Source organism: Talpa europaea, assembly GCF_964194135.1.
Source record: "Talpa europaea genome assembly, chromosome: 8".
Taxonomy (NCBI): Eukaryota; Metazoa; Chordata; class Mammalia; order Eulipotyphla; family Talpidae; genus Talpa; species Talpa europaea.
This window is the reverse complement of record NC_140075.1, coordinates 112,300,025-112,314,147: the sequence shown is the minus strand read 5'-3', so window position 1 is coordinate 112,314,147 and position 14,123 is coordinate 112,300,025. Positions and strand designations below refer to the sequence as shown.

Genomic DNA, 14,123 nt, shown 5'->3' with positions numbered 1-14,123 from the left:
TCACTTTGCATAAGACCAAAGTTAAATTTTACAAAGAATTCTGGTAACAATTTGGAGGACAAAGACTGGATGGAGGTAGAGAGTTTATTAGCCAATTTATATTCCAAGAAGAGACATTAAGGTCCTATCAGTGTGAGTGGAGGGAGATCCAGAAACTCAAAAGTTTGCATCTAAGGAACATTTAGAATGTTGTGATCCGCTCGGATAGGCAGATTTGAGAGTCAGATGTGAAATTCCCAGAGAGTCACTTTTATGTCTTTAATTAGGTGGATTGTGATAGCAAATATAGGAGGAAACGAATTGGTGGAATTGGGTGAAGGGTATGAGCGCTTAATGAGTTCATGTTCTTCTGACTGCTACAATTCATCCGCGTTCCTTTTATAGTGATTATTCTACACTCCACTGCTCCACATTGGATCTGAATTAGATTTCTGTCTCTCTTGATCTGGACCTCATGTTTCTATTAATGTACCACCTTCAGATGATGGTCAGCTTATGCTGTGCTTGTGCTTAACTAAATCTCCAGCTCTTTTACATCCAATCTAATTCAAAATAAAACCACCCCCCATCACCTCTTATTTTTTCCCATAGTGCTTATCTGTAAAATACTGGCGTCTCATTTATTATTTATTGACTATCTACATTCACTAGAATATAAAGTCCACAAGAGCCTGATTTTTACAATTATTTAGTTATATATCATTACTACCTAGAAAGTATTTATTATGGGCATAAATATAGCTTGTTGAATATCATGTTGCTGCTATCACATATGTATGTTCAATTTGTTTCATGTTATTGTTATAGATTGTATATTTTTTGAACTTTCATTCATTCAACAAACACTGAGTACCAGCTTGTACCAGGTGCTGGATTACAACAGAGAACAAAATAAACAGGATTCCTACTCCCAGGGAGCTTACAGTACATGTAACCACCACCCAGGTAATTATAACAGTGTATAAGTACTATTATAAGGAAAGTACAAGCTTCGAAATAGACATTCAGAAGGGGCTCTTTCCAAGTCAAGCGTCCCAAGTTAGTGAAGACATCCTGAAGGAACAGCCAACACATAAGTCAGTGACAACTACCCAAAGTAAGGAGATCATTCCAGAGAGGCTATTTCATCTACTCCTTGTTTAGAAGGCACTATGAGGATAGGCATTGCTTCGTATCTGGATATACATTACCCAGAATAAATGTTCAATAAATTTGTTTTTAGCAAACAGAATGGAAAAAAATGGTCACTTAAAATCTAAGTGGTGACTTTCAGAGAAGCTGAAGGTGTCAGACAAAGATAAAATTTTATTTTTTTAGCATCTTTTGCAATGAGGAACTAGATAATTTTCTACAACTTAGTCTGAAATTACAAATTGTGATAATAGTTATTGCCTGAAATTGTGAATTTAGTAATAGAAATCATAAATAAATGTCCTGTCACATCTTGGAGAAAACAGAAACACTTATGTTGTTATTCATTATATTGAATACAACTGAAACATATGTAAAATTTTAATATTCAGAGTAACCCCAGAAATACTCAGGATTTATAAGGCATAACTGATTATTAAGTGCCTTTGGTCAAAAATGGGTATTTCCAGATTATATTCTAACAAATTAGTTAGGAAGCTACATAGTGAAAGCTCCCACTTGTGAATGGCAGATCCTCAGGGCTGAAGAATTAATGTAAAGATTTAAGAATCTACTGATGTACCAGGCAAGGTCTATCCTTCACTGTTCTGGATGGTAGCCACTAGCTACACATGGCTGATAAGCATTGTGGCTAGCCTAAAAAGATATGTGATTAAGCTGTGAAATATGCACTAGGTTTCAAAGAATGTATGAAAATAGTGTGTAAACTACCATACAAATACTTTTATATTGACTACATGCAGAAATGCTATTTTAGATCTATTAGTCTAAATTATTAAATTTTACCTTTTTAAATATGGAACTGGAAAATGTTCAATTACACATGAGGCTGTCATGTGGGACACCACTGCAACAGACTGAATAACATGTCTTATCACTTAAGAAATGACACATTCATAGAGTTTTTTTAAAGATTGATTTATTTATGCATACAAGAGCAGGGTACATGTAGGCCAGGTGCGGAATGTGAGAACATTCTCTAGAGACAGAGTGAGGAGCAGAACAGGAGCCACTGAAATACACTGCTGAGAGGAGCAGCAGGTGGGCAAGACAGGAGAGGTCTGCTGTGCCATATGGGTCAGCTTCCTGGCTAGGGATCGAACTCATGCTGCAGTGGCTTCCAATACCTTCACAGTAACGAGACTTAATCCCTTGTGCCACCAGGGAGGCCCAGACTATTAAAGTCATTTATAAGTTTTGCTGAATTCATGTTCTCAGAACATCAGTGGAAATAACATTTTTGATGTTAAAATATTTATACCCAATTATCGAGAGCCACTACTTTTATAGATTGCAGATTCACTAACTAATTTGTTTTTTGGGGGAACGAAGGTGGGTAAGTAACAGCTCAGCCAGTGAATGTGCAGAGCATTTCATATTCACACTCTTGGAAATGCAGCTTTAATTTGCAAGTAATGAAAGGAGAAAATGGCCTGTACCTGCTGTGATAGGGTTGTACAAAGAGGTGATAAGCCAAAAAAAGGTAGTCCCAAGGGGTTTTAAATTGGAAGGGGAATTTTAAGAATGGAGGCATAGGAGAAAACTTTTTCTAAGAAAAATTTCAATAGCAGTTTCCAAAATAGAGAATGGCTGATTTAACAGACTCCCTATTTGGTCTTTCTGAAGATGTGTATTGTTTCAATATACATATAATCTGTAACAAAAATAATAGACATTTACTAATTCACATAAACTTTACCCATCTGGAGTAAGTTATGGACGCTATTATTTTCTTTTTTTTTTTAAAGATTTATTTACTTATTTATATAAGCACTGGGTACAGTCAGAAGTGCGGGAGGGTGAGAGAATTCACCAGAGCCAGAGCAGGGACCAGAACAGGCAGAAGGACTGAAGTACACTGCTGAGGGCAGCAGCGGGCAGCAGGTGAGGTCTGCGCGCCATGTGGGACCCTCGCCTGGCGGCCGGGGATTGAACTGGCACTGCAGAGGCTGCGGGCAGCTCCGCAACCCAGTGCTCAACCGCTGCGCCACCAGGGAGGCCCTGGACACTTATTTTCTAATTCATCATGTGTAAGTTGCTATACTTTAACACTGAGGCTATGAAGGAATTATTGCCAGTCCAGAGAGGTACTTAAAACAGAAAATACACCTGAAGTGTTTTCTGCTAGCCTTTATTTGAGAAAATTTACACAAAAATCCCCAATCCAACACTTAACAAGTTAATCTATAAATCCCACATGCCTCTTTCCATTAAACAGAAAAATGGCTTATGACAATGGTGTAACGAGGCTTGTATCATTCTTATTATACAGACCATGTTGAACAACAGGCTCAAAAATGGAAGAAAGCAGCTAAAATCCTCATTTTCAAAGCTAATTTGCTCTTACACTAATCTATCAAAGGCAATAAGTTTACTTTTTAGACAAAATCCAAGTGTATTATTATAATGAACTTTAAACCCAAAGCACAAATGTCTGTGTTGGTAGTTTTGGCATAAGTAAAAGGAAAGGACATGGAAACATTTCAGTTTCACAAAGTCACATCTGGCAACGAAAACATCAACAAAATAAAATACTCTCCTCTCCTATCTTCTTTGACATTTTGTCAGAGTAGAAGACTATAACCAACTGAATTGTTTCCATTGCTTCTATAAAGGGGGAAAGGCACCAGTCAGAAATGTTAAAGCGTTATCTTGTTAGATTAATGGTAGAGGACAGAATTTCACTTTCAAACATCTTAAAGGTGAATCTTAACCTAGGATTTGGTGGTAATTTTCCCTACTTGGATGCATCCTCCATCATTCAGTATGTGTAATATACCACAGATAGCCTTCTCAAATCTGCTGTCCTGTGGTGAGGATTCTGCAGCCAGGTTGTCAGAAGCAGGGCCTACCGAATCTTAACAGCAGATGGCGATGTCGCACAAGTTAATAAGAGAACCACTTTGCTACACCAGAGGAATTCATACAGGAAGTAAAAGTTTTGGGTTCACAGTAGCATTAACAGAACAGCTTGAGATTTTAACAACACATTTCACTCCCTCTTCCACCTTTGTATTTTATCTAGTCATCAAAGCAGTATTTGCTATTAATTCTAGGGGGCTACTTCTTCACTGCAAACTGTATGGTTCTAAGCCCTGCATTTCTTGCCACTATGATTAGACGAGCCCTGTAACAGTCAGAAGAGTTCAAATAGAGATTACAGAAAGGACAAACTGCTACCCATTTTCTTAGGGAAGGCGGGGAGGGGGGATGTCAAGTGATAGTATTCTTCATAACTGCTTATGAGTATGTCCATCTGTATCAACACTTTCTCTTATTCCCATTAGTAATGGCCTGCAGGCACCTCATATGCCAACAGTGATTCTTTGCTATCCTCACCTATGTGCAAGTTTCTTTATACCTTGTATGTCTTAATTCTTCAGCTGAAACACATTAGGGTAAGAATTAAGTTAGTGACTAGCACATAAAAAGACTTCGTGAACTACTTATTTTCCTCAGTAGATGTTATAAGTTTAAGCAACCACATATCTGACATACATCTAGGACTTACATCTAGGATATATAAGGGACTCTCAAAATGCAACCGTAAAAAGGACTCTAATTAGAAAATGGGCAAAAGACAAGAACAGGTATTTCACTAAGGAAGATACGTAGATGACAAGCACATGAAAAGATGTTCAACATCATGTGCCATTAGAAAAATGCAAATTAAAATCATAATGAGGTATCACTACACATGCCTATTAGCATGACAAAAATAAAAAATAGTAATGATAGCAAATACTGTGCCTGCTTAATTAGCACATATAATAGCAAATAGTGGTGAGGATCTGAAGAAAGTGAGCCAGTCGTACATTACTGGTGGGATGTAAAATGGCACAGCTACTCTCTGGAAATAACAGCAATTTCTAACAAAAATTAGTATGTGCTTACCATCCAATCCAGCAATTTGCCCTGGGGGGCATTCATTTCCAAATTAAAATTAAAATTATGTTCACATAAAAACCTATATACTAATGTTTACAGCAGCTTTATTAGCAATGACCAAAACCTGAAAACAACCCTGATGTCCTTCCATGGGTGAATGATTAATCTGGGGTACATCCAGACCATGGAACACTACTGAGCAACAAAAAGGAGCAAGCTATTGATACATGCCAACACTTGGATTTCCAGGGAATTACAGAGTGAAAGGTCAATCTCCAAAGGTTACACAATGTATGATTCCATTTATACAAGATTCTTGAAATGTCAACATTACAGAGATGGAGAGCAGATTAGTGGTGCCAGAGGCTGGAGAGAGGAGGCTGTGGCACAAAGGACCCATGTGATCTAACTGTTGTGCATCTTCCGATGGTGGGCACATGAATCTGCACAGAGCTAAATACACACACACACCAAAAAAAAGTTCAGGCAGTTAAGCACAAATATTTAATTCTCTAAAAATGAAAATTTCTTTGTTTTCTATAGTTCAAAACTCATTTTTATGTGGTGTCACATCCATCTCCTTTTAAGAAACATAAAATTATGAAAGGATACCACCAGAAGCTACCTAAACATTCAACCAGGAGAGAAAGTTAAGGGTATTGCCACGAGAAATCCAAGGAGAACAATTAGAAGAAAACAAGTTCAACATGGTCGTACAAATCTTGGTAAAGGACCCAGTGCAGAAGCCCAAGCTGATGAGTATGTGGAGAAGGAAAAAACATGGTTCAAACAGATCACACGAGGAAACCCAGTACAAATGCTGGCTTTGGCGTTATCTAGGTAACCCCTACATTTTGTCATAGGTGACTTTAATAATAGTCCTATTGTTGCAAAACCAGTCCAAATCCTACCAAGTTAAAAAGCGGTCCCTCACTGATTTGTTGGGTGGAGGTGGGAACCCAGGTCCTCCCACGGTGAAAGAGATCAGTTCCGGCAAGAAAGCTCCGATGTGCCTCAATGGTGCTTCTGGTAGGATGCCGGAGGCCAGGCACGTCCCAGCGGTGTTCTGTGGCTGAGATACAGGTGGGAGGAGACTGGGTCTTATTACTCAATCAACTTCTTGGCCTTGAAGAAGCGACGCAGGTAGAAAACCTGCCAGGTAGCTAGTCCGATGAGACAGAACATTGAAAAGATGCTGAAGTACAGGACCCGAGTGTTTGTTGATTCTAAAAAAAACAAAAACAAACAAAAAATGTAATGAAGCGAGGCTCTGCAAGTGAATCAAGAGTGTTGGGGGCAGTAAACGAGGCAATTAATAACCTTCACTATGTCCCTGGGCATAGCTGGCATTTCAAATAATTTTCCTTTAAATTTTCATTATATGTAAATGTTAAATTTACAAAGATCAGTTCTATCAATTTTGATATACTATAAGCAAACTGAAAATATGGCCAACTGCATAGCACAGAAGAAATTCCTATTCCCTTGAAAATCTAACAAGGGTCACTTACCTATACTAGCAACAACAGTGAGGTAAGCAATTATTCTTCCATGTACCGCCCCACCTCCCACTTGCCCCACTTTGGCAAAACTCAGAAAGGGTACACCAGAATTTATAGGTTGGGGATCTGTCTCCTTTATGAATCCCTGAGAGAAACAAGAGCTGAGTTCTCTCACCATTGGTATCACGCATCTCCTCCTCACGCTTCTTCATGTAGGCGAAGTCATTAACGATAGATTCTGAAAGGTCTTCCAGGCGTCGCAGCTCTACTTCTAAAGGTTTGAGCTTCTCAACCTTTGCAATCTGGGAAAGAAAGGAATTATAAACCTACTCCCTGAGAAATATGCTGTGGTCAAGAATACAACAGAGGAACGTTGACCAGTTTTACCAAACTTAACATCTCTCCTGTCATCATTCTAACACTTTTTGACATTTGGGTGTCTTCCCTTCCCTGCAAATTGTGTTTCCATCTCAGGCTTTCTTTACACTTTACTTTTGATTAAAACCTTTAAAAAACATAGTATGGTAGGCTGTAAAGTAAGATGTACTGTTTCTCGCAGCTTTCAGAACCAAATAAAGCACTTTATTTTGTTCTATTCATGTCTAACACATAAACATTATTATTAGTACAATAAACACAAGAGTCATAACATTAAGTCAAATGTTGTTTTAGAAGAAAAACTACCGGATTCCCCATAGGGAATATATAGGAACGAGAGACTATATCTGACTACAGCATTACAATAATACTGCCAACTACAAAATCAGGGAATTCTGGTTTGCTCATTTAAATCCTATAACTACTGTAAGGTTTCTGTAACAGCCCCAGAGCCCAGAGGAATCCTAGGTTGTCTTAAAAAATAAAAAAAAAGGGTACTGCAGTTATTTTCTCTTTTAGAATTACACCATTATCAGACGAAATCTCCAAGGAGTTCTCTATATGCCAAGGAATAATGGATGTGAAAAAGAAATAAACCATCTTCCTTTCTCAACCTAGATCTCTGTGAAACTGCCAGGAGTATCTAATAACTAGAGGTTTATTATAATAAAAAGTTCATTATTCTATTTGTTTTTCTTATCAATCAGACTATAATGTGGGATTATATTTAAAATGGGAATATACCATCAGAATTTTCCAGATCTTAAAAATCCTGTGTACCAGTTGCTCTTAAATTTTTCCACATAGAGAATTCTTCAATTCTTTTTCTACATTTGCATCTTTACTTCCTAAGTTACCATATATTCCTTTTTGGGGTCCAATCTACCTTGTTCCTTTTCTGTTGTTTACAATTAACGCAGGATGAATAAGTGTGTTCTTATGTTCTCTTTGCTTATCTATTGTCTTCACTGAACATGTGAAGAACAAGACAAAGTCTATTTAAAATTATGAAAAATGAAACTACTGTTAAGATAGGGGTATAAAAATTGAGTTTATATATAAGGTACATAAAGAGCTGGATCTGCAATGATCCACTTCAGTTTTCTTACACCAGATACACATTTTCTAATATGTCTAAAATGTTGACTAGCGTTAATGACTTGACTGCTGGCAGCAAAATAAGAGTAAAATTAACTGAATATAAGATTTAACCAGTTGGTTAACACATTGTGCTAACAACTCTCCTGCTAACTGCCCAAATGCCACATTTTACCATTAATCTAGAATATATATCTGTTGATTTATTTCTTATAGAACCACAGAGCAAAGATATTCCCTGGAAAAAAAGATACCAATACTAGAGATATCTACTAAGCTGAACCTCAGTTTGTTTAACATTTTCCCTCCTGGTCTATATTCCCCCCTCCAAAACTTCCTAAATGAGGCAGTATAAAGGCAAATGCCATGACAGTTTTTTAGTGATAAATGATTTAAGGCTCCCTAAATAGCAACTTGCAAAAGGAACTGGAAGTGAAACTATGGCTGTGCCTTTGCCAGCTGAAAACAGTATTTTAAAAAATTACTTCGAAAACTACTACTTTTTTACTTAAATGACACTGGACCCCCAAAACCTTTTTCAAATCCTTTTCCTTTTGTTGTTTATTTTTCAGCTGTATAAGCAATGTAGAATTATGTTCTCCTGGTAAAGCTGTTACACTGCTCAGAAGCAGGAAAATCAAAACCATAAAGCCCACCTTCTTAGGTCCTCAATTCTCACACATTCCTTCTCTAAGGGAACCATGGTTAATGAACCTATTTTTATCTTTTCAGTCCTTGTTAGAAGATACACACTATGCTTTTGCATAGTAAGTACACATAGAAAACTATGACTAGAAACCTATTTTTAAGTGGGATCATAATGTATACACTGTTCTCCAGCTTGCTTTTTTCATTAGTAGGATCTTTCCAAAAACTTCAGTGCTTATTCTTCTCAACCGCTGCATGGCTTCCATACGACATATGGGCCATTATTTCCTTAATCATTCAATTCCCAACCCCTTTTCTAGGATAGGTCCTACTCCAGGTTCTATACCTCTATTCACAGAACAGCCCAATTCCTATCTTCCAATGAAATCCTTACTCAATTCTGCCTTTAATTCAGTAAATTATTTTCAAATTTCTGAGTATGATGAAAACCTCATTTCATAAAAACAAACAAAAAAACCCCTCTCCCTGATACCTGCCTTTTTCTTGATACTAATTTAAAATCTAGGGAACTAAAAGAAACACCATGAAACTTAAAACTGTCAAAACCAACTTGCTGTTTCAACCATCTAACACATCAAGAGTACTGAATGGTCAACAGCAACAATAATGGATCTAGTTCCACATTTAACCTAAACCTAGAGATAAAAACAAATGCAAAATTTGTTGTTTTTAATCTTTTAAGACTCCAACCACAAGGTTTTTATGTGTGCTCATTAGGTGCACAGCACCAAGATAAACTATAATCTCCATCCTAAGATGCTCACATTCCGGTGGAGAGGCTCACATGAAAAGCTATAATAAGGCATTATGTGTTATACATGCACAAAAAGGTTCACATCAAAAGAGGAATGAAAGGTGGCGTGAGATTAATTACAGTTGGAAGGATACAGGAAAGCTTAACAGGAAGTGGGAAAGTTGGCTCTCACAAGCTTTTTGACAGAGATGAGAGAATTCAAGGCTGAGGGGAATCTGCAAACCGAAACACAGGAATGTGCTTATGTTTAGGACACCGTGAGTAGAAGAGTCTGTCTGATGTACTAGGAGCTAGAGGGTGTGTGTACCCGCACGTGTATGCATGCCTGCACCCGTTTCCACACACACTGTGCTTGGGGAAAGGTGGTGGGTAACAGCACATATAAGGCTCAAAAGGAAGGCTGCAGTTAAATTAGGGAAGATGAAGATGGTGGGAGTGCAAACCATGAGACCTAATAGAGAGTGTGTGTACTACATACACTCAGAACGTGATAGGTTTTTCTGTATTTTTGTAATCTCAGTTAATCCTCATAACCCTATAAAGCAAGTATTATTATGCCTAAGTTTTTCTGATGAAGAAATTAAGGCTCAGATTCTAAATAACATACCGAAGGTCTCAAAGTTACTCTTTATTTTGTAGATACTACAAATCTGATGAAAACCAGATTGAGTGTCTACATTGAATTTTTTCTCAGTCAAGGGTGAGGTGAACAAGATATATCAAGATGCAAAGATCTGGTTAAGTTGTCCAGTTTATTAAACTCCCTAGGTTTCATATTGCTATCATTTTAATTTTTACAGACTAATAGTGGTAAAATTTTGAAATAAATTATGTGTTTTCAGAGCAAAATGGACTGGAGTATGAATGCTAATGTGGTCAAGAAAAATTACTGGGCCTCCCCAGTGGCGCAGTGGTTGAGCGCTGGGTTGCGAAGCTGCCCGCAGCCTCTGCAGCACCGGTTCGATTCCCCAGCTGCTCCCTGGCCACCGGAGGAGGGTCCCACATGGCGCGCAGACCTCTCCTGCTGCCCGCTGCTCCCCTCGGCAGTGTGCTTCGGCCCTTCTGCCTGCTCTGCTCCCCACTCTGGCTCTGGTGAATTCTCTCACCCTCCAGTGCTTCGCACTGTACCCAGTGCTTGTATAAATAAATAAATCTTTAAAAAAAAAAAAAACAACATAGACAGTTCAACATTTAAAAAAAAAAAAGGAAAAATTACTAAAAAAAAAAAAAGGCAGGATTTTTCAAAGAGGGAAATACCTTCAGGGTATCCATTCAGTAGAATGCTTGGGTAGCAGCAGAGGCAAAGAGAAAGGAGGGGAGAGATAATGAGGAAAAACTGAAGAACCTCAACACCTCTCTCAAAAAAAAAAAAAAAAAAAAAGATCTTCACTGGAATTGTGAATTTTTGCATAGAATTCAAGTAACATGGGCTTGTTTCCATAAGAATTATTACCTTGGGAATCACTATTAATGATACTATGAGTTTCTATACTCAGTGGTATATTTAAAAATAAAACAGTACAATAAACTCTACAAGCAGTATTTAAAAATAGAGTATACTTATTTTGCCCATGAATTATTTTCTTCTTAAAGGATTTCACATGGAGTCCAAAGGAGCTTCCCCTCAGTCCAGTCACACTGACCTCCCCGTCAGACTGCAGTGTATGCACATCTTTCGACTCTTGCACTTAGTGTTCGACATTTAACAAGAGTTAAAGGCAGTGTGTAAAAAAAAAAAAAAAAAAAAAGTAATAAAGACATATGTTGTGGGGGAGGAAAAACTGACGCCCTCCTCCCTTGCCTAGGACAAAGCAGCCAATTAGTGTGTATCAGCATCGAGACTTTATGCACAGTCAGTATAAAAAGCTTACAAGAAAACCTCTAGCCAAATCTCACTGACTGTTGTTCTGCTCTTTTAAACATCTGATTTAATGTTTAAAGTGTCTGTATAAGTGTAAACCTATACATGTTTCAGAAAGGCAAGCCATGACTCTACTCTACTCTCTTGGATGAAAAGGAGGATGTGTTTTGCCAAGTGCTTGAGAAAATCACAGCCTGGAGAACAATGTGTCCACTAGGGGGCAGCATTACCTTGGTAGGTTGTATTCAGCCATTTAGGTAATCAAAGAATATTATAGATACAAAAACTTCCTTTTCTTTTTTTTATAATTTTTTTAATAGAGGCATGTTATTTATTTATTTATTTATTTATTTATTTATTTATTTATTTATTTATTTATTTATGTATGTTTGTTTGTTTGTTTGTTTATACATGCACTGGGTACAGTCAGAAGCGCGGGAGGGTGAGAGAATTCACCAGAGCCAGAGCGGGGAGCAGAGCAGGCAGAAGGACCGAAGTACACTGCTGAGGGGAGCAGCGGGTAGCAGGAGAGGGCTGCGCGCCATGTGGGACCCTCCTCTGGTGGCCGGGGAGCAGCCGGGGATCAAACCGGCGCCGCAGAGGCCGCGGGCAGCTTCGCAACCCAGCGCTCAACCGCTGCGCCACCGGGGAGGCCCCAAAAACTTCCTTTTCCAATAAGTTACTCAGTCCTTTGGATGGCCAACCAGGATTAGCAGGAGCACTGTCTTTTAACTCCCTACTCAGGGATGCCAAAACGGCATAACTCTCCTATAAAATGCAGGTAATAAGGAAGCCCCGACTTCCAAAAGCACACCTGGCTCAATGTTATCAAAATACTACCTACCTTTGAAATCACAACCAATGAAGACTTTTTTAATTACTCCTATCCACAGATTTCCTCTCTCCTGCAGCCCCAGACTGTACCACACAATTATTACTCAACTCATACATTGTCATAGCCAATTGTTTTGATTTTTATCCTTTTTCCAACACTAGTTTTGCCCATGAACTCAAGAAAAATAAAATGTATACTTTGCATAGAGCCACATACCTAATACTCAGTAATCGCAGTGACTGACCTGTTAGGTCCATTCTATGCTTTCTTCAAAGGCCCATTTTCTCATAGAAGTTGGTTAAATGGAAGCAAACCTTGTCTGTGAAGAGCATTCTGTTTCTGTTCTCACTCAGCATTCATTTTCATGAGGCCCTGTATCTAGGAAAATCCCCTCAATCACACCATCACTTTCATCTGCAGTGACAGGTACTATTTGTAGAAGCTACAAGTTATAAAGACTTTCCCTACAAACCTACACCACCTCCAAAAGAACTGTAAATTTCTCTTCTATCATATCCAAATGTTCCACTCCTCTAAGTGATTACTTTAATCTAAAGAGTTCAGAGAATCATATGTAATTATACCAAGGAAAGGTGTTAATGCTCTGAAAAACTGCTTCTTAAAACACAAGCTGAGGGGCTTCCCGTGGTGGCACAGCGGTTGAGCGCTGGGCTGCGTAGCTGCCCGCAGCCTCTGCAGTGCTGGCTCGATCCCCGGCCACTGGAGGAGGGTCCCACATGGCGTGCAGACCTCTGCTGCCCACTGCTCCCCTCAGCAGTGTACTTTGTCAGTCTGCCTGCTCTGCTCTCCGCTCTGGCTCTGGTGAATTCTCTCACCCTCCTGCGCTTCTGACTGTACCCAGTGCTTGTATAAATAAATAAATAAATCTTTAAAAAAAAAAACAAAGTTCTACAATGATTTAAAAAAAAAAAAAAAAACCACAAGCTGAAATCAGCCTCTGGATAATTAGCAGATTTTTTTCCTTGGTGCAGCATTGAGACTGGAGGGAGAAGCTTCCTCCAGTGGTAAGCCAAATTCAAACCACTATTACCTCCATGTTCCCCACCACAGTCCCTGTGAATTCTAGAAGCACAGCAATAAATGTGAAGACCCAGTCTAAAACAAGATAAAGAAGGCAGACCTACGCTCAAGGGTGATCCTACTTGTGCACAGGGGTATGTGAATCATAGGCTTCTTCCAGATGCTCAAAAGGGTAACAACATCCCTAAATAAATCCAGATAATGCCACCAATCTTAGGACTAAATGACATTTAGCAAGTTCCTATTTTTTTCTGTTATATAGTCATTTGGTAGTTTCGAGAAAGGGGAGAGAAGGGAGCTAAAATCGACTAACTGCCAACTTACGTGTCAAGTGTCTTACCTGTGTTATTTAATTTACGTCAAAAAGGAATTTTGGATGTAGTATCAGAGCTGCTCCTTCCCAAGAACATTCAGATAAGAGTGACTGGAAGTTTTCAGCTGTTGCTCCAACTAGGGCAACTGCATTTTTGGTACATCTGTTCATAGCAAATAACAGACCAATGGAGCCCTCAGGCAAAAGAGGATTTTAGTTGTGTTGAAAATGCTGACAGCCACACAAGAAGGGACATACATAGCCCAGAAGTTAAAGGATGTGTTAGATAGCTCCTTCTGCAAACAGCTGTGCTAGTTCACAGACCACAAACTAAAAATAACTGGTTCAATTCCTATACTGATTCTACAAAGATATCCCTCACTAATGGGCAAAAGACAGTGGTGAGAGATCCTTGAGATACAACATAGGCAATCAAAAATGCTTTATTTCTGAGGACATAAGCTTTCTTTCCCTCTATGCTTTTTTACAATATGGCAAGCACCATCACCTTTCATTTGTACCACGTTTACACAGCAAATCTACATGTAGTTAACTGATGAAATTGCTCATAATAGCCTAGTGGGTGGTACAATATTCTACCCATCTATTCAGACACTGATTACTATTGAATT

At 38.5% G+C, this 14,123-nt stretch overlaps 1 protein-coding gene across 1 annotated transcript in view; it reads right to left on the bottom strand.

Annotated features, from left to right (window-relative positions):
• Positions 1-6,144: 6,144 nt before the first annotated feature.
• Positions 6,145-14,123, bottom strand: part of TMED10 (transmembrane p24 trafficking protein 10) — a gene marked incomplete at both ends in the record, with an annotated part of 32,070 nt that continues 24,091 nt past the window's right edge. The window contains 2 exons of the mRNA XM_084241373.1: positions 6,145-6,266; positions 6,718-6,844. Of these exons, the coding sequence (XP_084097499.1) occupies positions 6,145-6,266; positions 6,718-6,844 (249 nt within the window). The remainder of the gene's footprint in view (positions 6,267-6,717; positions 6,845-14,123) is intronic.